We start from the raw sequence: 21,753 nt of genomic DNA, 5'->3' as shown, positions 1-21,753 counted from the left end.
AGTTTTACTCAGAAGCTTTCTGAAAGCTAGAAGTGCCACATTATAGTTAAGAAAGCACTGAAGTAGTGTGAGAATCCACTTTTACACTTTCCTGAAAAAAATCCCTGCAGCATAAAACCCAGATCACCACGAGTCTTCATCAGACACTGAAAAACAGACGCAAAGAGCTGACTCAAGACGGTGTTTTAAACTGACGGGTAATGGCGCGTGCCTGTCACAGATGGATTGGAAAGGAGGGGTGGCAAGGCCCGTCCTGTGCACCCCAAACCTCTGCTGTGTGAGCTGGGAAGGCTGTTACTCACCATCCGCAAGTGTATTTGTCACACTTTGGGGTGAGTCCTAAAATCTCAGCATTTGGGATACAGACTAAACAGGAACGAATCAGCGATACCTCTCAGATTCCCTATTTAGATATCTGACAAAATATCTTTATGCGCCTTCAATGATTCGTAGTTTGAATTCTCTGATTATTTTTGTATGTAGAAAAAAAACCATTTGCTTTCCCTGGTTTCTGCTTTGCCAGCCGGGGCGGCTGCCTCCATCTCTGCACCGAATGCCCGGCTCACTTCGAAGTTGCCTGGATGAAACAAGGTGAGGGTTTTTTGTAGCCTCCCAGTGATGTCAGATCACTACGGACGTGGCTCCTGCTGAAAGGTTTGAGATTTACAAGTCTTCTCAACCTGAAGGATTTCAGGCCCAAGGTGGCTTTTCAGATATTAACGTCAAGGAGCCACGCGAGTGCCCAAGAGAAGAAAAGAATGGCCAGGAAGAGTTTGGGTTCCTCATGTAGGATCCTAATTTATTGTTGATAGAACTACGACTGCGCTGCCTGTTACAGAGACCTGCCACAGCAAGCGGGTGCACGGCCAGGCTCCGCAACAGCAACTGGTCGGTGGTTTGTTGTTTGTTTTTTTTTCTAGTTTTGGCACAAAGAGGAGTCACTATGGGCTTGGGGGTCCTACGATTGCTTGAAACGCATTACATTTTAAGGGCAATTTACATAATGCTCACTTGCTTAACTTCCTGGCCCATGCCGCGGCCGCCGTGGGCAGAACCGTGAGATGGCCAGTTGAGCTTTATCTTCTGCGAACGGGGCACAGGCGAGCACGGCAGCGCAGCGGGGCGCGGGCAAACCGGTGCTGGCTCGGCTCCTCAGGGTGAACCCTCTCCGCGGGTGGATTCGCCCTGCCGGCCCCCCGCGTGCCCCCCGCCGCCGGAGCCCCCAGCGCTGCCGCAGCCCCGCTGCCCCCGCCGCCCCCTGCTCTCGGGTCAGCCCCTCGGCCCCGGCCTCTCCCGCACCGCCCCCCCGCCCCAGCTCGCGGCCGGGGGCGGGGCGGGGCGCGCGGCGCCGGTGGGGGCGGGCGGGGCGGTGCCGCCGCTGCGCGCTGTGCTGTGCCGTGCTGTGCGCTGTGCTGTGCGCTGTGTGCTGGAATGCGCGGCGCCTCCCGCCGCGCCAGCAGCGCCTCCCCGCCTCGCGCGCGCCCCGGCCCCGCGCGCACCGCCCCGCGCCCCGCAGCAGCCGCGCGGCCGGGCGGCCCCGCGCCGCCGGTGAGTGCGGCGGGGTCCGGCGGAACCCGGGCCCGGGGGAGGGGGGAACGGGGCCGGGCCGGGCCGGGCGGGCGAGAGGCGCTGTCCAGGGCTGATCTGCGGCCGGCGGACGGGTGGGGGCGGCCGGGCCCGGCGGGGCGGGCCGGGCCGCGGGGGGATCAGCACCACGGCTAAGGAGCCGCGGCTGCCGCCTGCGCCGCGCCGGCCGCGGGGGCGCTCGCCGGGCCTCGCCGCCGCCGGAAGGCGATACCGCCGCCGGGCGGGCCGGGCCGGGCGCAGCCCGAGGCCGTGGGCCCGGGCGGAGGCCTGGGGGGCCGCTCGCCCTCCCGCCGCCGGGCACCGGCTGGGTGCGGCCGCCGTGACCTTGCCCGTGCCGAGCCGCTTCCCTCGCTGCTGCCCGTCGCGGGGCCAGGAGGGAGCCGAGCCCTCGCCTCCCGTCCCCGCGGGCCGGCGGCAGGGCAGCGGGGGGGCGGCCGTGCCCGGCCGGGTCCCCCGGCCACGGCGGGCGAGCCGGGGGCGGCGGCGGGCGGCGCGGGGAGGGCCGCTTTGTGTGGGCAGGCAGAAAATGGCCGCATGCCTGGCAAGGAGGGAGGGCGGCGGCGGCGGGGGCACGGCCCGGCCCGGCTCCCCCGGCCGCCTCCCCCGCCTCCCCTGGCGGATGTGCGCCGGGCCGCGGGGGGGGCCGGCGGCCGGGCCGAGCCGCCCCCTTTTGTTGGCGGCCTCGGGCCCGGCGGGGTCCCTCCGGCGGCCGGGCGGGGGCCCTCGGCGGGGCCCGGAGGCCTCAGCACCCACCCGCGGGCGCCTTCGCCGCCCCCGGTGTCTGACATGGCGGGGCCCGGTGTGAGCGGACAGCGCTCCGGCCCGGCGGGGGGCACTCGGCGGCACGTAGCCCGGCCTGGGCCCCGTGGGACCCCGCTGTCAGTGCCCCCGGCCCGGCCTCCACCCGCTGGGGTCCTGCAGCACACATAGGGTGGAACCATACAGCCCTTTTGGGAGAGCAAAAGGACCCCCCCGCCTGCCCTCCGGGGCTGAGCGTGGTCTCTGGTAGCAGAGAAGTGGCTCACCCCGGGTTCGACCTCCCACTGCCCCAATGCCTCAGCAAAGAGGTTTAATTTTGTGGTGTTAACTGGACGGCTGCTTGGACAGCACAAAGCAGAGGAGGCTTTTCCGCAACTCTGGTGCTTATGGGTGTCCCTTTTCTCTTCCAGCAGAATTACTGCCATGGCAACTCAAGTGCTGGGACAGTCTGGTGGGAACAGCCTCTTTCCTGGCAGTGCTAATATTGGTATGGGATTGTCCAGTGATATGTATGACTTGCACGACCTTTCTAAAGCTGAGCTGGCAGCTCCTCAGCTCATTATGTTGGCAAACGTGGCCTTGACAGGAGAAGTCAATGGTAACTGTTGTGATTACCTGGTTGGAGAAGAGAGACAAATGGCAGAACTGACAACAGTGGGGGACAGCAACTTCTCAGACAGTGACGGAGAGGGTATGGAAGATACCCAGGCTGCAGAGAGTGACCGCGAGGCACCTGAAAATGAGGAATTAAGCTCTCTCGAAGTTCCTAGTGTGGAAACCCAAGGTCCGTCTGCTTGCTCCCCTCCTAAAACTCCCAGTGTGGACAAAGACGTCTCATTGGAAGCACCAGGTACTCCAGAAAGCACAGAGGACAAGTGTAAGAGCTTGAAGAGCAAACCGTTCCGTTGTAAGCCTTGCCAGTACGAGGCAGAGTCTGAAAAGGAGTTTGTACATCATATCAGGGTTCACAGTGCTAAGAAATTCTTTGTGGAAGAAAATGCAGAAAAGCAAGCCCAGGTGAAGGAGTCTGATTCTTGCACTGCAGAAGAGGTGGATTTCTCTAAGGGCCCAATCCGTTGTGATCGTTGTGGCTATAACACTAACAGATATGATCACTATCTGGCTCACTTGAAGCACCACAACAAAGCAGGGGAAAACGAGAGAGTCTACAAGTGTACCATATGCACGTATACTACCGTCAGTGAATATCACTGGAAGAAACACCTACGAAATCATTTTCCCCGGAAAGTGTATACCTGCTCACAATGCTCCTATTTTTCAGACAGGAAGAACAATTATATTCAACATATTCGTACTCACACTGGTGAGTCTTTCAGATTTTTTTATTTAGGCGTGTTAAGAGTGCTGGGAAACTGTCATGAACAAAGCAAGCTGAGAGTCTTCAGTTTGCAGCGTTCGTTCCACCCCGATAAAGTTCTGCACTCTCTTGTCTTTGCTACTGTAGAAGTGTGGATTTGGTTTGAGCTCCAGTCTGTAGTCCTAGAGGACTGAGAAAATCTTTCAGGGTCCCAAGAGGACCTAATTTTTTGAAGAGTGCGTGACAAAGTGTGCCTGTGATGATTATCAGGCTCTATAATAAGAAAGCCTGATGTACTGTAAAAACAAAACAAGCAGGTTGACAAAAGGTGCCTAAATCACATAGGTGGTTTTGAAAATGGTGCCTTCATGCTGAGGTGAAACTTGACTAAGTGGTAATTACAGAGAAGAAAGAGCTGATAGACACATGTGAAGGAGCCCTCCAGCATCTACAAAGTCAGCAGTTATGTTTCTAGTGAATTAATTTCTCTTAATGTACAGGAGCCTCGTTTTTTTCCAAGGTCTGCATCACTGCAGTAGCCAGAAGTAGACACATACTTCTGTTGGCCCGTAGGAAGCCCTCGAGGGAGTCTTTGGCCTGATTTCCCATCTTCTCCTAATGTCAGTTTGTAACCTCAAGGAAAAGTGTGAGAGGCCCCTTTCTACTCTGGTTTATACCAAGTGGAATCGGAGGACAGTCAGTGTTGCTGCCATCCTGTGCGCTGGGGCTGCAGGTGATTTAGGAAACACCTTGCTTGGTATCAGAGAGTCTCACCAGCCTCTCGCATGGGGAGTCCTACAGTGTAGCCCTACTTGAGACTTCTCTAGCCCAAGGCCAAAACCAGCAAGGGGCCAGTACAGCCACCTCATTGTAGCCCCCTCACCTCTTCGGGCAGGGAGGTACAGTTGCTTTGCCTCCTGATCCCTTTTGTGGAAGTGGGAGGGCAGTTCAGACCTTTCTTGCAGCTTCTCAGAAGCTTTTCTTTCCACCTTGTCAAGGCTTTTGAGGAGAGGGCAGGCTTGCTAACCATCCTCTAGTGTGCTGACCTGACTCGGTTCCCCTTTATTGTAGGCTGTGCCGACTGAGCAAAACACTGGGGAATTTCTCCTTTGAAGTTATGTTTTGTCGCAGTGGTGACATGAATGCTTTGGAGGCTTCAGTTCAGTTGTCTGCAGCTGTCTGGACGGCTGGGCTCCAGCGGCCTCTGGGCTGGGCTTGAGCTCAACTGTGCAGAAGTTTGTGTTTGGCATCTTTAGTATCTGCTTTGATGGGGTTGGGAAGGTCTGCTGGGATTTTTAGTATGTTAAGACATATTCTTCCCTTAATAATAGCCACGTGCTGTTGTATAGAGGATGCAATCAGTTTAAAAATCAATCCTGCCTAAATATATTTTTCCTAAACAAGTAAACAAAGATTATTGTGAGTGGTGTTAGGAAAATGGTGTGTTTTATCCTCCAGGTTTTTTTCTTTGTGTGTATTGTGGGAGATAACAAGAAAGAGACCAGCTAAAAATAACAGAATAATAGGAGAAAACTAAATAAATCATCTGGGGAACTCATGACTAAACATGAGCCCGTGCTGTGGTACCTGTCTGTTTTACATTTGTCTCGACTTTAAATTCATCCCTGCTTGTGTTTGTACATGACATTAGGTCCCCACTCTGATCTCTGAAAGCTCTTGTTGAGTTCTACAGGAGCTAACCATGAAAGCATGTTTGCTGAGGAAGTGCTCTGTTACAACTGCATTTGACCAATTTATCAGTGAGCTGTATTAAATTTAAAAAAAAAAGTCAATCCTGTTAAGCCGTGGAGGATATTGTCCAGTTCCTCTTCTCTCCTTTAAAAATAGTGGTGCAATCAAGGTTACTGGTTCTCTAGTTTGCCTTGTCTTTTTGTTATTTCAATTAAGCTGAAATGAGTGATTTTGATTTCAGCATTTTTTAGTCCATCCTGTTAGTTCTTTGCTACCTCTCAAGTAAAAAGTTACGATCTTTCAGCCAGTTCTCACTTGATAAAAGTCTTTCACATATGTTAGTAGTCTCATTTAAGAATGTGCCTTGTTTGCAGTAACATTGATTTTGTGGGGGAGAGTGTTAAAGCTAAAGGAAGAGTATTAGAAGAATGAGTAAACTGCTGGCAGGTATATATATATATATATATGTATATGCACCAGGCTGAATGTTTCTGCTGGTATTAATGTGTAATCATTTACCTTAAAAAATGCACCAAACCACAGCACACAACCCCCAGACAAACACCCCCCCCCAAAAAAAAAAAGACACCACAGATATTTTATAGTCAAAAGTATTTCGAGACTGTTAACATATAACAGTACTGAATTTAACAAAAACTGTCTGAATAATACAAAAATATCTTTAGTTTTCATTTAAAACTTAAGAAAAATAATTGCTGAAAAAAGATGAGAGGGGTACATACATACTGCATTTTATTCCTGTTCTAGAATGTTAAGAAAGTTGGAATGGTTTGTTTCTTTGGTTTCCTGATTGCTAATAGGTTAAATAACTTTGGATAGATACTTTTTTTCTTTCTTCTATGTTTTGTACTTCACCTGCTTTTTTCTGTGTGGGAAAATGCCTCCTTGCGGGTAATTGGATTCTGCTGTGTTTGAGCCATCCAGTTTTCTGAAACACTGACTCTGCACAGCGTGCAGTTTCACAGGATCAAATGCTGTACCGCTGCTGCTGGAGGAAGGCTGTCTCAGCTTTCTCCCCATATCCTGAGACTGGTTGATTCAGCTCACTAAAATGGCAGTAATACATTCCTTTCCTCTCCCCCAGGTTGGTTTTCTGCTGGTTAGTGAACTGAATCGAGTTCCTAAGGACACACACAGAACTGCCAGAGCACATGGCCAGGAGCAGGGAGGGGGCTGCCTGCTAGTACCTTGCATGGTGGGAGAAATACCCATCCTCACAGGTTTGCGGACCACGCAAGGGCAGGCGGAGGTTGTCTGCTTGCCTGTTGGACCCATCCGTGTTGGAAAGGAGGTGTCCATGAAACCACCCTGGAAGATACCTGCAGCTTATGACAGTGCTTGTGTGGCAGGCTGCTGACAAATCTGAGGGACCTTGTGCAGAGGGGTGATTTAAGGACCCTGCAGACGGTCATAAGCTTGTCAGCTGGGAGACCTACACCTGGAAGAGCCTGTCTGCTGCCCAGGAGGGGGTGGCTGGAGATATTCAGGGCCATCCCTTCGTTAGCTAAGGGGGCAGAAAGGACCCTTTGTGTCAGGGACATCTACCTAGGGACAGATCTACCTAGACTTGTATGTGCTCATTAGACATGTTAGACCAAGTTTTGACTTGATTTATCTCATCAGCTATCCACTGGAACTATACTACGTGCAAGACAGTGCAGCATTGTTCTCAATTTTTTCCATTTTACTTGTTAGAAGCAATTTCTAGAAAACATAATTAAAAATCATCTGTAGGGCTATATCTAAGACGTCTACTTCAGGAAGTCCCAGTGTTCCGTGCCTAACTTGGGGCTGTCTGGTTTTTTTGTAATTTAGGTTTTCATAGGGGATCTTTCTTGCTTGCCACTGTGTTGGAAGTTCAATGGAAACAGTTTTGTTTCAAGCAGACAGAACTTCTAATAGCATTACAAGAAAACTTTATAAAGAGATGATCATAAACTCGTTCACTGATGTGGGTCTGCCTGTTCATTTGCGTAGAATTGAGTGTCTGCTTAAACTTTTGCTAGTTGGGGGCTTATTCTTTAAGTATCTTGTGGAGAGGTTTTTTTGGTGGCTTTTTTGCATGTAATGAGCCTGTAAAATTACAATAAAAATCCTTTGGAGAATAGGATTTTATAAAACAGCCCTTGCAATGTAGCCAGGCATTTAATTCTCAAGTGACAATAACACATTTTAAATTAGTTGCATTCATCATACTTTAAATCTAGTATGTTTTGTTGCTATGCCCTATATAAAATACCTGAAAGAAAGCCTCTTCCACATTCCTAGCATTGTAGGTAACTTTTAAAGTTATAAAATTTCAGGTAATGGGAAGAAGACAGGACTGAATATTCCAGGACCTTTGGCCACATATTTTCAGACTGTAAGGAGTCATTTAAAAACAAACCCCATTTATTTATAACAAAAGGCCTACCCCTCCCTTGTACATTACTTAATCTTATTGTGTGTATTGCGCCAATCTCCTACCTTTTTTTTAACTGGAAGGGGAGGGAGGGTATGATTGTTAGGGTGAATTTACCTTTAAACTGCTGATCTACTACAAAACAATAGTCTAAATGTTTGATGGGAGGAAGAAATGTGGGATTAGTCTGCATTACAAAGACGGCTTCTACTGCTATTTTGGCAAAGGCCTGCAGTGGATCCTCTCATCACATACTGGCAGATGAAGGTCTTTGCTGCTGCAGATAGATATGCCTCTGAAAGTGAACAAATAGCCTGTATGCAGAGCTTTTGCTGACATCCAGGTCTCAGAGATTTGGAGAGCATGTTTGTTGTATGCTTCAACTGATGTAGCAAAATACTGCAGTGTAATTCCACCTATGACTTGAATAAATATTACAGCTGAGTTGCTTACTCTTCCCTTCCCAGCTTCACTCCTCTCCTCTGTTGGGGCTATCCACCTGAGACTAAAAAGTGGTTTTACAAGTTGTAGTGTAGACAAGGCAGCCTAGTCTCTGGCTGTGCTAGCAGCCTGGGGCAAACACCCCCGGTGCTTATCTGGACCTGCCTAACAGATATTAATTCTAAAACTGTCTGCCTTTATTTGGGGCTTGTCTTCACTTGTAAAGGATTTTCGATTATCATTGTACTGGTAGTTACACAAGCTAACGGTCCCTTGTGGAGTCCTAATTTATGACAGGTTAGTTTCCATTAGTTCTCCAGAAACAGTAACTCTGCAGGCAGGGGGATTCGAGTCTTCAAAATAAATACTGTGGCTACACTTGGGTTTTTGCTGGCAGCATAGTTTCACTGAGGAGGGCACCATGCTTTTCCACACTCCAAGCTCATTTCACTCTGCCAGTAGAATTTTGGAAGTAGGGAACCAGTCTCTATCTGCACTTGTGTTCTGGCAAATGCAGGTCTACGCTGAACGGTTGGTTGTTCCCCATCTTGATCCAAATTAAACATGTAGGTTTCAGGTAAGGAGTAACATGAAGCAAGAACATACCCAGTTTCTTAAAGGGTCCGTACCTTTGGTGCATCTTCAGAGTGCTGGGAGAAAATACTGTAGGAAGGTCAGCTCTGGTGGTGCAGGGCTTGCTAAAGGTGGCTGTCCTCATCACCTTTTGCCTGAGGTTACCGTCTGACCCCAGGTGGACATGCAGATGTGCCTCTCATGTTCTGCCACTTCACTACCCTCATTCATAAGGCATGACACGTTGCACTGGTCCAGCTTAGGCATATGCTTCTCACTGTCCTTTTGCTGAGAGATAATGTACCCTCAGTACAACTTGGGGATCTGTGGCAGCCTCATATATGTGGCTTGGTAACCAAGTTTGGGAATCAGCTGTGTTTCAGTAACTAATTCGCTGTTTGTTTTTGCAGGGGAGCGACCCTATCAATGTGCTATGTGTCCTTATTCCAGCTCTCAGAAGACCCATTTAACCAGGCACATGCGCACCCACTCAGGTTGGTAAGGGGCGGCAGCAGCGTGGCTCAGGAAAAGGGGGCGGTTCACAGAATCACAGCATGGTCGAGGGTGGAAGGGACCTCTGGAGGTCATCTGGTTCAGCCCCCCTGCTCAAGTGGGGCCACTTATTGCAGGCTGCCTAGTTCTGTCTGAGATGTCATCCAGTATGGCCTGAGCTTTAGCTCCTGTTTTAACAGGGAAGGTTGTCTTTATCTGCTAAGGAAATGCTAAATGTCATTAATAAAAGTGAAAACAGGGAAATATATCTTCTTCTTTCCCTTTTACTCTCCAAGATGTGTTCTGAGGTTCACACAGCTGCTCTAGTAGTCCTAGTGATCTGGTAGCAAGTACAACATTGTGATGATACAGGAGCAGATTCTTGTCTTCTGTCTGCTGCCATCACTCAGTTCAAATCAATGAAGCTGGAAAAATTCTGAGCAGCTGAAAGTCTCCTCTGTGATGTCTGCGATCTCATCTCATCCAGGAGTTCCGAGGGAAACCTTAGCTTTTGCTTAGTATTACAGAAAGATGCAAATGGTATCTGCCTATGGCACGGAGACACAGAGGGAAAAAGAGCAAACTCAGAGGGTATTCACAAGCGACTCAGTATTGTGGCGCTAAAAGCAAAACTAGCAGTTTTCACTAGCCTTTGTTTCCCATGACTGGTCATAAGCTGTGGTGTTGCGAACATCTCCTGTTCTCTTTCTCTTGTGAATCTCTTCTTGAATGAATTAATAGCATTTTTGTGAGTTGTAATAGCATAGACATGCTAAAAACAAGCACAGTTGTCCTTTGTGACTCTCCTAGGGGAGCTCAGGTCAATCTCAGCCTGTGCTTTTGGTCTGCTAACATCTGAATTGACCAGACCTAGATGAATTCCTAATCCTAGCAAACAGTAGTGAAAGTCTTCTGAACTGTAATTCTTTCAGTTTCAATAGATGAGGCTTTTAATTGAAACCAGAAGGCAGGCAATTTTAACTGTAGTGGTGGGGGGTTTAGACCCATTAAAAATGGCCAGCTTTAAAATGACATGCCCATATTTTGGTTTGAGAATTTTGTGAATGAAATATTCTGCTTCCAGAAAAAAAAATAATTTTTGGCTAAATCTCTGGGCTAAATTTGAATTTGCAAATGGCGTGGTCAATATTGAGCCTGGAAACCATTTCGTGAGCATCTTATTCTCCCCCTGTCTGTGCAAGGAAGTCTCAAATCCAAAGGAGATGAGGAGTGGGAACTGCCCTTGGCCCTTAAAAGTCTGGGCAGGAAGGGGGAAGCTGTGCTGACAGACGTGACAGTGCACATGGGACTCTTGCTATCAGGGCTGTTTTATTAATAGCCCCTGTAACTTCTGTTGCATGTCTTTTCACATTACCCAGGCAGCTGAACCTTTTCTGGAGCAATTTCTGGACTCCCGCAGTTCACAGGCTGGCCTTTTAAGGCAAACTGGTGCTGGAGCTTTCTTCAAATGTCAGACAGTGAACAACAGTGGTTTAAGAGCGTACTTCACAGCTGCAGCCGTATTCTTAGCCATCTTGGTACATGTCTTCCTGCTGTGCAACAAAACCCCTGGATTTAGTAGGAGTGACAAACACAAACTCTACACATACAACCTTTGAGTTACCCCATTTCACCTCTGAACGCTCTCTGCTTGTTCAAGTGCATGTAAGAGAGAGGCTGTTCTTGTCCTCGCTCTACATAACGTGGAACTGTTCTTTGAAGTGTAGGCAATAATGTCCATATTTGTGAGATGACTAGTGAAGCACATCAAGTGCAAACTTGTGGAAAAGTTTGCCAGGAAGTGAAGGGGGAAAAAAGGAAAGAAGGAAAGAATATAGGCTAAAAATGATAGAGAATCAAAGATCAAAGTAGCCCTTCTAAAGAAATCATAAAAGAGATGCTGCAGCCCAACATTAAGTGATCTAGACTCTTAAACAACTGTCCCCATCCTTCCTGTCAGGGAGGCAGCACAGCCTTTTGTAGAGTTTGTAGGGGCGTCAGATCAGACGTGTGGCAGCCACACAAACAGACACCACAGTCACAGTGACTTCGTCTTCACTGCAGGCTGCTCTGGCCTCCTGAGTTGTGCTTGCAGAGGAGCAGCAGGAGTATGGGCAGCGTTGGGGCAGTGGGGTGCAGGGTTGGGAGCAGTACTGTTATACCGTGAGCAGAAGGGGCTGGAGTGGATTTACAACCTACTTAGGAAGCGACACGCATTAGTTCTGCAGGTCAGTTTTGAGATGCTGGTTCAGAGCGTAGGAGTGTCCCAAATTCTTCAAGCTGAATTTGCACGTGCACAGTATTTCTGGTTTTGAGTTGTTGCACTAGAAGTGTTTTTCCTGTTAACTTCATTGTGTGAATGAAAAGCCACTTCTGCTGCAATGACATGCACTAAACAGAACATTTCAGGAACACTTCTGCAAGAATCATTGCAAAACTGTAAGTGCAGGTTTCAGTAGTAACATGATGGCTTTGGACTGCATCATCTTGGCTTGCCAAGAGTAGCCTGCAGCCAGTGCGTCATGTGTTTGAGACACCGTAACAGTGAACCGAATTACCAGAGGTAAAGATCACCTGAGCAGTGTATCCCTTTCACATGCTTTGCCTTTTGATAGCTTTTTCCCCCTCATTTCCTTTTCAATGCAAACATGAAGTATACTAAATCTGTGTAAAGTTGGACTTTTTTGAAAAGTTTGTGTGAAACTGCTATTCATCAAATGTTAACATTTCCATTTTTCTACAATGCATTCAATGGACCAGTTGGGTATGGATTCCATTTGCTAATATTACTGTAGAGAGATCTCTGCCGGTATGTATGCATAGCCAGAACCTGTGATGTTGTTACTGCTTGTTTGGTTTTGGATCCCCTTCCTCCCAACCCTTGCCCCTTCTCTCTTTTTTGTATTTTGTTTTTGGTGTCTTGTGAATGTGTTTGTGACTTGTGGATTTCTTATGTTGATTTTACTTAATTTTAGAGGCGCATGGATAATTTTTTTCTTTTTTGAGTTTCATATTTCTGTATCTGTATTAGCAGGAAGTGATTTCTCCCCCACCTCCCATGCTTAATAATCATCATCATTCCCTTCCGCCCTTCCTTCCTTAGGTGAGAAGCCATTCAAATGTGATCAGTGCAGCTATGTGGCCTCAAACCAGCATGAAGTAACTCGTCACGCAAGGCAGGTTCACAATGGGCCGAAGCCTCTGACTTGCCCACACTGTGACTACAAAACAGCTGACCGCAGCAATTTCAAAAAGCACGTTGAGCTCCATGTCAATCCGCGCCAGTTTCTCTGTCCTGTTTGTGATTACGCAGCGTCTAAAAAATGTAACCTGCAGTATCACATCAAATCCAGGCATCCGGATTGTTCTGATATTACCATGGATGTTTCAAAGGTGAAGCTACGGACTAAAAAGAACGAAGCTGACTTTTCTGAAAGCAGTAATGACAAAGCAGAGAAGGAACAAATGAAAGGGGATTCGGCTGCAAAGAAAACCGAGAAAATTGTGAAAGTGGAGAAAAAAGATTATTCAGCAAAGGAAAAGAAGCCAACGAGCAATGTTTCTGCAGGCCAGGTGACAACCAGAAGTCGGAAATCGGCTTCAGAAAACAAGGAGGTGGATGTTAAAACTGAGAAAAATACTGAGAAAACATGTAAAACAAAGAAGATCAAAAGAAAGGCAGAGGCTGAAGTAACTTCCTCAAAGCAAGAGCCTGCAAATGATACCTCAGCAGTAACAAAAAAGAAAAAGAAGGCAGAAACTAAACCCAGAGACTGCCAGGAAGCTCAGAAAAGTGATGTTGTACCAGAGGAGGAGCCTAAAAAGCAAAATTCTTGCCTCAAGAAAAACAGAAAAAAGAAAGCTCTGAAAAATAAGCACAGTAAGAAAAGCAGTAAACTCGATCAGGAGAAGATCGAGGACGAGGAGATGCCAGATCAGTGTCCTACCACAGAAGAGGATGGAAGCATGAAGCCTGAGACTGAGGGCAGCAACCAGAAGGAGCAAGATACCACTGACACCGCGATGTTAAACAACGGTGGTGGCCTTGCGCTCAAGGGGGAGAGCACCCATCCCAAAGGAAGCTGCACACAAGACCCAGGGCAGCTTTGTCTGCCAGCTCAGGATACAAACACAGGAGCTGAGGTAGAGGACCAAGAAATGCCTGCTGCAGCAGGGGAGAGCGAAGGCACTGTTGCTGAAAATGAGGAGAGAAAGGCGGACAGAGGGGAAGACGCTTGCTCTGAGGAGTCTTCCCATGCAGTGTCTTCTGAAAAAAGCTTGGATGTGCCCATGGATGTGGTACCAGATCTGGCACCTGAGCAGGAGCCAGAGGAAACCTGTGTGGCAGAAACTGTGGGTCACTCGGACCCAATGGACCTGACCAAGACGTGCCTGCCAGGGACAGAGCCCACGGGGGATGCCGTGCCGGCACCTGCAACCCCAGAAGGGTGTACGCAGAGCCCTAAAGTAGCTCTGGCCTTATCATCTCCGGATAACACAGCAGTGAATGAATCTCAGGAAATAGATGAGGATGAGGGCATCCACAGCCACGAAGGCAGCGACATAAGTGACAACATATCAGAAGGAAGCGATGACTCGGGTTTAAATGGCACTCGCTCTGTACAAGAGGAGACAAGTCCAAAGAAGTCACAAGAAGCTGCAGACACCACAGTGGCCAGGGAGAACTATGTGTGCATTTTTTGTGACCGATCATTTAAAAAGGAAGGTGAATACAGCAAGCACCTCAATCGCCACTTAGTCAATGTCTATTATCTTGAGAAGGCAACAAAAGGGCAGGAGTAGAAATAGCTGTGGTTCGCGGGAATCTTCTTTTGTAAGATCTTATACAGCTTATGTACAGATTTTGTAGATTTATTAGGGGTTTTTTTTAAACACAGTTTGCTTTAGTGTCTGTATTGGGTTTTTGATTTTTTTTTTTTAAGTTGAAAATATTTTTTGACAATTTATTGTGTAATGGTGAGCTCATTAACTATTGGAACTCTTAACTAGAGAAGGCAGGTAGGGTGTATGAGGCTGTGTCCTGTAAAGTCAGTGTAAGCTTCTAGGCTATTAGCTTATGCAATTCTTTCATAAACTGAGTTTTAGGAACAAGACTGTAGCTACCTGTACACAAGTTGGATGTTTATGGAGCCATTGGCATTAGTTGCTTTATTTTCTAGCAGCCAACTCCTTCTCTCCCATCTTCCCTTCCTCCTTTTTTTTTTTGAGTTCTTCTTGATGTGTCTTGATGTTTGAAGTGTTAAACTACTTGATGACTTTCTACCGGAAAGATAGCTTCTATTACATAAAAGAGCACTTTGTAAAACAAATCAAAGTTGGCTAATGATGAACATAACTGTTTAAGATAATTATAATTGTGAACATACATTTCAGATCCCCTAAGCGTGAATGGTGAGCCAAAATCTGGGAGTAGTCCTTCCAACTTTTGATTGGAGAACTTCTGTCTTGATTAATATCTTAATGACCAGGATATGTAATTGGCTTTGTTGTGGGGGAGCAAGTTTGTTATTTTTAATTTCTGCTTTTTTTTTTTTATTGTGCTTTAAGGGCTTAAATATTGCACATTGTTTTTGATTTTTACCTATGCAGTTTAATCCGTTAGGAATAGCGCTTGTGCAGTACATGTACACTTTATATATGCATGTTTGGTTTTGTTTGTGTAAGTTTTTTTTACTTGGAAACGTTCAGATTCGTTGCTTACCATGGGACAGTTTCCTATGACAGTTTTCTGTGATGCTCTTTACTGCAGTTTTTCTTGTTGGGGTATTACTAGTTGTGCATGAAGTTGCTGTAATTATGAAGTGCTTGGCTATATATTTTTGACTGGCTTTAAAATTGTATAGCTCTTGTGGAAAAGGTTACCCATGCAATTTCAAAACACTATTCTATGTTAATTTTTATCATGGAGCTGCCGCTTCTGATATTTTTAATACCCATACAGAGTAATAAATTCTAATTTATGATTTGGGATCATCAGACAGGAAAATACTCACTCTCAATGGAAATGGTCTGCAGATTCTGCAAGTCCAGATGATTTTTTTTTCCTCCCCTTTTAATTTCAGTGATGGACAGCAGTCCAACTTCATGAGCTTAAAAAAACAAACAAAAAACCCAAAAATAGCGCTGATATAAGTACGGTTCACCAAAATCTAGCATGTCACACACCAAAAAAACAAATAAAGATAAATCAACTGGTAAGCAACAAACCTGGCATTAAAACTGTAGGAATTCCTGCTCCTTATTCATTCAAGTGGCATTTAATAAAATCACACTGCTTCCACGCAGAGAGAAACATGTAAGTGATCAGATTGCCATCTCAGGTCTACATGTCACGCCAGGAGTTTTTAATTCTAAACAAATGTAATTCCTGGCCCACACAACCACAAGAAGGATTGCATTCTGACTGCTTATAGCCAGCCTGTGGCAAAATGTAAACAAAATCCAAACCAGCAGGGAAAAGCAAACCCCTCCAGTCCCATCCGTGCAGCCCCCTAACTGTCATGAGCCGCCTTTCCAGTGGGAGCAGTTGGGGGCAGCTGCTCTGGTTGTCAGCTCCAGAAAAGCAAATTTGGAGGCAGATGTCACTGGAAGAGTGAAGCTGAGGAGCTCCAACACTATTTGCCAGAGCACTTCGCTCTCAGTGTCAGCTCTGAAATAAACCCTGTTCTTCTCCACATGTCCCCACATCATCTTCCTCTCCTAAGGAACCCACTGCCTTGAATGAATAGAGAGCAACAATGCTACATTGCTTCTGCTTTTGGGAGAGATTGGTAATAGGAGGCCAAAGACTTGAGAGGGAAGGCATCCCTCGTGGCAGAAATAAATTGTATAATGTATAGTGAGTTTTTGTTTGCTTAGCTAGTGTTCAATCCTTACCTTGGCTGCGACAATCATTGTCAACTGAAGATCAAGTTGCAACTATATTTATGTTAAACAGTAAGAAAATAAACCTAGTTGAATCGTTTTCCTGAACAACCAGTTGTAATAGCCTTAGATGTATTTTTTTTCTTCATAATAGTATTTCTTTTATATATGAATGTCATGGTTTGTGAGTAATGTGAGCAGATGCTGGGAATTCCAGTACTGTGTAGAGGTTTTATAGCTCCCTTCATATCCTTGCGAAGAGCCTTTGCCATCTTGTGAGCGACATTGAGGACTTTAGCTATGTTCAAATAAACTTGTGGACTGGCCTGATAATTTTTCTAATTTGCTTTTAAATGAAAACAATGGTGTTGACTGACTTTCAGTCTCTCTCTATGAGTTGAAAACAAAGTTGTGGTTCTCTGAGGTACTGTGCTGCATATTTCTGGAAAGTGGTGAAGGTTTCAACACTTGATCTGACAAGAACTCTTTGAAGATAACAGTCGGCTCCTATTCGACAGTGTTTCTTACCACAAGATTAGAAACCGAAAATAAATTATTAACAGATTAAGAAGAAAAAAAGGTGGGTTTTTTTTTCTATCTGAAATCCATCAACAATGCCCTGAAATACCTAATGTTGGTGTAGAACTGTGTTGGAATTCTCTGCTTGGTTAAGCCTAAGGTTTGGGAGTGTGTTTTGGTAAAGCAGCAAGGATGTAATGCATTATGTGTACCTAAAATATTAGACATTGCTAATATTGAGTAATTGAGGGGGAATGCAGGTCAGGTAACCCACCATATAGAGTGGTCTTACATTGCTGTATCTCCCTTTAAACAATGCCTTTTTTTTAAAAAGTCTTTTTCAATATTCTTAAATTATTTTGTGTTGGTTTTGCCAATGCTAGCATTTTTTGTGTTTCTTGGCAATAATACCTGTACAAGTGTTCAACCTCTTGATAACGTGGTTGGAAGGATTAGCACAATGATAGCCCAAGGCTGCCAGCCTTTGGTTGAGCAATGTGGTGTTTTGGGCTTTTACTGCATGATCTATACACTCAAAGTAACTGCCCTGAGGCACGATCTAGAATTGGGTAGCTAGGCATTAATAATCCGTGGTATTGTAATTGCTATTTCTGGATTTTGACTATCTAGATTGGAACTTTAGTCCTTTAAGGAAGAAGAATGTTTAACAACTGACAGGCCACTTGAGATATGGTAGCGTCATTGATTTCAACAGATTTAATTGATTTCAACATATTTAATGTAGCTGAAAGGTATTAAATCGAATTCAGGAGTTTTCTTTAATGTCAGTTGTGTAGATATGTGGCATGCGTACAATATTAACAGAATCCAGATAGCTAATGGGATTGTTTTGTGTGTACATATATTTCCCCCCACTCTGAAGTTACACTAGCTAACAAACTTTTGTAAGCTGGCATGGAAACATGTTTATGATGTTTAGTTGCACCATGTTTGATGCTTTTACAGTGCAATACTTGTATTCTCTGAATTAAACCAAAGGTAATTTTTTTCATGCTCTCTCTACTGTAGTGCATGACAGTCTTTTCTACATTTGTAATAGATGTAAAACAAGCCAGACCGTACGTCCTGTTTTTACCTAAAACATGTATAAGAAGTCTTTTGTCCAAAATGTAGTATAAAGTTAAACTAAATTGCATTATATTAACCCTTCCAAGTGTCTTTTCCTAAGTATAGTTATGATTAAATAAACTTTATTAAGGAACTTGCAGCTTCTATGTCCCACTTATTAATGGCTGTGGAAGCCGTTTGTAACTACAGGCAGGAGCGGTGCAAGCATCGTTGACAAGGCTCTTCACAACCTCAAGCCAGCATGGCGTGGGGAGCCAGTACGTAGATCCCGTGTGTGTGCACACAGACGTGACTGCAGACAGGGGCAGCGGCTCCAGAAATACGTTATTTTTTTATTTCAACATATGGTATTCATTTCCCTGCCTGCTTCAGTGAGGGCAGCGCACAAGGTGGGAGATGGACGTGTATGGAGGAGGTTCAAACTTAATGCTGCGCCTCTTTGTGACTGGGCAGGACGGGCCCGATAGCTATTCCCTGCTACGTGAGAAGAAATGCAACTTGATGGGAGCTGTGGAATTTAAACTTTGAGTTTCAGAGGCAATGCAGATGGCAATTCCTCTTGCGTTCCAAAAGGGTCTCTGGTGCTGCCTCATTTGAGGAATTAACAGTAGATTTATAAAAATGATGTCACTCATCATCCCTATAGCTACACTACTGTCTATATAGATATTGAAAATGTCTTGGGAGCTGTGGAGCCTGGTATAGCTGCAAGGGTGACTTTTCGTCTCTGCCAGTCTGGCCCTTTTTGAAACCTGAGCTGGATTAGCCCGTGACGCTAACCTGCCTTCTAGTGCTTGGTCATTTTTAACCTCCTGCTAACACAGAACAATTCTTATTTGCCAAGGGATAATGGCAAAATGACATTTGATGAGCTTGTGGGCATAGTTGGATATGCAGCTGCTGCAGCTTTGAACAATTTGGGATGCTCCTAGAAGTGTAAGAAGTGAGCTTTTGTCTCCTCTGATTAAATGCTTTCTCATAAGCAATACGCCCCCCAGAGCGGTCTTTGTCAGTGGGAATTTGGGTTTCTGAGCCGTGCAGCTCATGGTTAAGTGGCAAAGAGCAGGGTGCAGCGCTACCACAGGACATCACCTTGGAGGGCTGCAGGGTGGCAGGGCTGTCATCACCTGGGTAAGGGGCAGGTTTTGGTTCGCTCCCCTGGAAGTGTTCCAGGCAGCACATAAGCACTTTATGGTAAAGCCAGAGTAAGGAGATGGAACAGCAGTGGTACCCAGGCCTGCCTACAGGCTGCAAGGGAGATGCTCTGAGCACTTGGCATAGAGACAGCAGGGCCTGGGTACCTGTGTGCCTCTTTGCCCTGTGCTATGTGCATTAATGATTTCAAGCTGGATTGATAGAGGAAGCCCTGCCCTTTGTACCACCAGCCAGTGCCGCCCCCCAACCCCAGGAAGATCTTCTGGGGACAAGGTAGCTAAAATGAAGGAACACAAGCAGGTTGGCAACGTGAGAAACCATTTTTCCTTAAACCTGCAGTCAGATCATCCTTGTCTTTGATTAGCTCCTTGCACCTTGGCAGAAAACCTGCTATTTTTTTCCAGCAGAGAAACGAGATAAAACCTGCTGGGCTGAAAACATGTTTAGAAGCTGCTTTACACTAAGTTGTTATTTTACAGAACCGGGTAGCAGAGCACCAGTGCATAGCTCCACGGTACCTTGCAGGCCAGCATGAACTGCTGTCCACCCACTGAGATGCCCAAAAGGGGAGTTAGCTCAGCTGGAAGACGACTGAGCTTCCTGCTGGCTTGTATGGGGACAGACCAAGCTCATGTCTTAATTCAGCTGCCTTGCTCAGGCTTTGCTGACACTCCGAAAGAGCCAAAATACTAGGTTCCTGATTTTGGTTTGGTGTTTGGTTTTTATTTGTTTTTAAAGCTTAGCCATGCTGACACAAGTGGCTTTACCTTGTTCGTGTATAAGCTATACATAGGAAAAGCTAATTCAAAGATGTGGCCATAGCCACACTGTGGCACCCAATATGTGACACTGGACGTTACCACCAACCCATCTTCAACAGCAGCTGGTCAAGAATTCCCCCGGTGTTTTGAGATGCTGCTGGCTGACCTGCATGGGCACAACTCTCCTCTGCCACCAGAGGAACTGCGGGGACAGGTCAATGCACTGCCAGGGCACAGACTCACCATCAGGTTTCTGCTCCACCACCAGTCATGTAGGGCATCCCCCATCAGTTCAGCTACAAGATCAGTGAAGACAGTTGCTGGCGAGGAGAGTTTGTAGGCAATGACAAGCTGTGAATCACGGAAAAATCAACAGGAAGCAGATGCTTGAAATTTTTGGTCCATTAGACTCCCAGCCCAATGCACCTCTCCCCACATTACAGGCTGTTTTAGGAGCATTAACAGCAGGCAAAATTTCAAATTTTGTATGAGACTTAGTCTGCTCTTGCCACGAAAAGCAGAAGCCATTTTCCTAGGCTGTGAGTCCTCTGCCATGAGCAGCTCTGAAAAGGGAATAGCCACTGGGCAAGGAATGGAAGCTGGTTTTTTTTTTAATTTGGGGGTGAGCTGGCACCACATGGGATGCGTGCCAAAGCAAACCAACCCACCGGCTCCCAGCTGCGGTGGCACGTCCCTGCTTGCAGGGCAGTGGGGAGATGCAGCCCTCCCTCGCCTGGAGGAGCACCCCTGTCCACGCGTGCAAACACCTCCGGGTTCTGCAACCCCCGCCAGCTCAAAGGCACTGCTGTTATACATTCAAATCTGTTCTTCTGTAGGATTTTACCTGTATTTTATCTACTCCATCCTAAGCCACGAGCAGGGGGGTTTTTTGTGCAGTTCTCCAGCAAACTGAGCGGTTCTGAACTCTTCTGGAGCATCTAGAAATGATTGTACCCTGCTAGTGCACAGTGGGACACCCATGAAGAACAGACCTTCCCAGGGGGCTGGACCTCCCCCTTGTGCCTCATTTTTGCACACAGACTCAAACCACCTTTGCTTTTGGCTCCCGTGCTAAAATGAAATTAGCTGTTGTCCACAGACATGGTAAAAACTGTCTTACCTTTCAGGCTGTCTGGCATAAACCAGACAAGAACCCTCTCTTTGAGAAGCGTTTCGGAGCAGGTCTTCAGCTCCGGTGTAATTCAGCCCTGGGAGCTCATAAAAGGCATGTCTGTGCTTTCATTGAGGCACTAATTGCTTCCACATTAGAGCCGCCAACATGCCAAGGTTCAGCATCTGTCAGGAGCACCCATTTTTGTTCCTGATTGGGGCTGTTGCTGGCTGGCTGCTGCTCTTGTGGCACAATGTAGCTTTTGCAAAAGCCCTTCAACACCCGCACACCTCCAAGGCCCCATGCTGCCCCAGCTCAGCACTTGCACCTCTGGGTTTGGCACAGAGGGGTGCTGGGCACAGGAGTCATGCACACCCCGTCCCTGCACATCCCCATGTTGGCAGCAAGCCTTTTCTCCTGGGTGCACCTCCTGAACTCACACACAGTCCACCTGTCCTTGTGAAAAGGTGTTTGTTTGTTTTCCCCAAAACTGGAGGACTTGCTATGCCAATCACTTGCCTTGGCTGTGATTTTTCATGTCCAGCCCCTGGGCTGAGGACCACCTCTGTAATAGAGACAGGGCTTCCAGTTAACTCCTGCACACAGAGCTGTTTGCTTTTCACGTTGTGTCTTTCCCAGACGTACAGTAGCAGAGGAATGTTACAGAGGGTGCCTGGTTTGGATTTGTCAAGCTGCTTTGAACAGACCGCAGCCAGACCTTTTTCCTGCCTCCCACTTCAGCTGAGAGTGCTGTGCCTTTTTCCATGCCTGCCTCGAATGAGGAGGTGCCAGCTTCTGCTCCCCACTGGTTTCCCCCACCCCCCTGTTAAACCAAGTGTGTTACAGGCAGGCGACAGGTTCTCCTCAAGGCAAAAAGCATCGTGTATCTCTGTGACACCGTAAGTAAAAAGCGATGCCTGTGGTGAACTCTGGCTGGAAATGTCACTGT

The 21,753-nt window shown here is 46.8% G+C and overlaps 1 protein-coding gene across 3 annotated transcripts; it reads left to right on the top strand.

Annotated features, from left to right (window-relative positions):
* Positions 1-1,501: 1,501 nt before the first annotated feature.
* On the top strand, positions 1,502-17,867 carry REST (RE1 silencing transcription factor). Of its 3 annotated transcripts, none has more exons than XM_065634564.1 (4): positions 1,502-1,548; positions 2,757-3,196; positions 9,203-9,286; positions 12,388-17,867. In XM_065634564.1, the coding sequence occupies exons 2-4, from the start codon at positions 2,770-2,772 to the stop codon at positions 14,085-14,087; spliced, it is 2,211 nt and encodes a 736-aa protein (XP_065490636.1). In that variant the 5' UTR covers positions 1,502-1,548; positions 2,757-2,769; the 3' UTR covers positions 14,088-17,867. The 3 variants fall into 3 exon arrangements, with proteins under 3 accessions (XP_065490636.1, XP_065490634.1, XP_065490635.1); XM_065634562.1 differs by having other exon boundaries at positions 2,757-3,670; XM_065634563.1 differs by having other exon boundaries at positions 1,509-1,548; positions 2,760-3,670.
* The last annotated feature ends 3,886 nt before the right edge of the window (positions 17,868-21,753 follow it).

The sequence above is a fragment of the Caloenas nicobarica genome, chromosome 4, assembly GCF_036013445.1.
Source record: "Caloenas nicobarica isolate bCalNic1 chromosome 4, bCalNic1.hap1, whole genome shotgun sequence".
NCBI lineage: Eukaryota > Metazoa > Chordata > Aves > Columbiformes > Columbidae > Caloenas > Caloenas nicobarica.
This window is presented reverse-complemented; position numbering and strand designations above follow the sequence as displayed.

Excerpts from the sequence above, each read along its gene's own strand:
- REST (XM_065634562.1), top strand. The coding sequence starts at position 2,770 with ATGGCAACTCAAGTGCTGGGACAGTCTGGTGGGAACAGCCTCTTTCCT. Across the intron at positions 3,671-9,202 it reads ACATATTCGTACTCACACTG|GGGAGCGACCCTATCAATGT; the intron begins GTGAGTCTTTCA and ends TTGTTTTTGCAG. Across the intron at positions 9,287-12,387 it reads GCACATGCGCACCCACTCAG|GTGAGAAGCCATTCAAATGT; the intron begins GTTGGTAAGGGG and ends TTCCTTCCTTAG.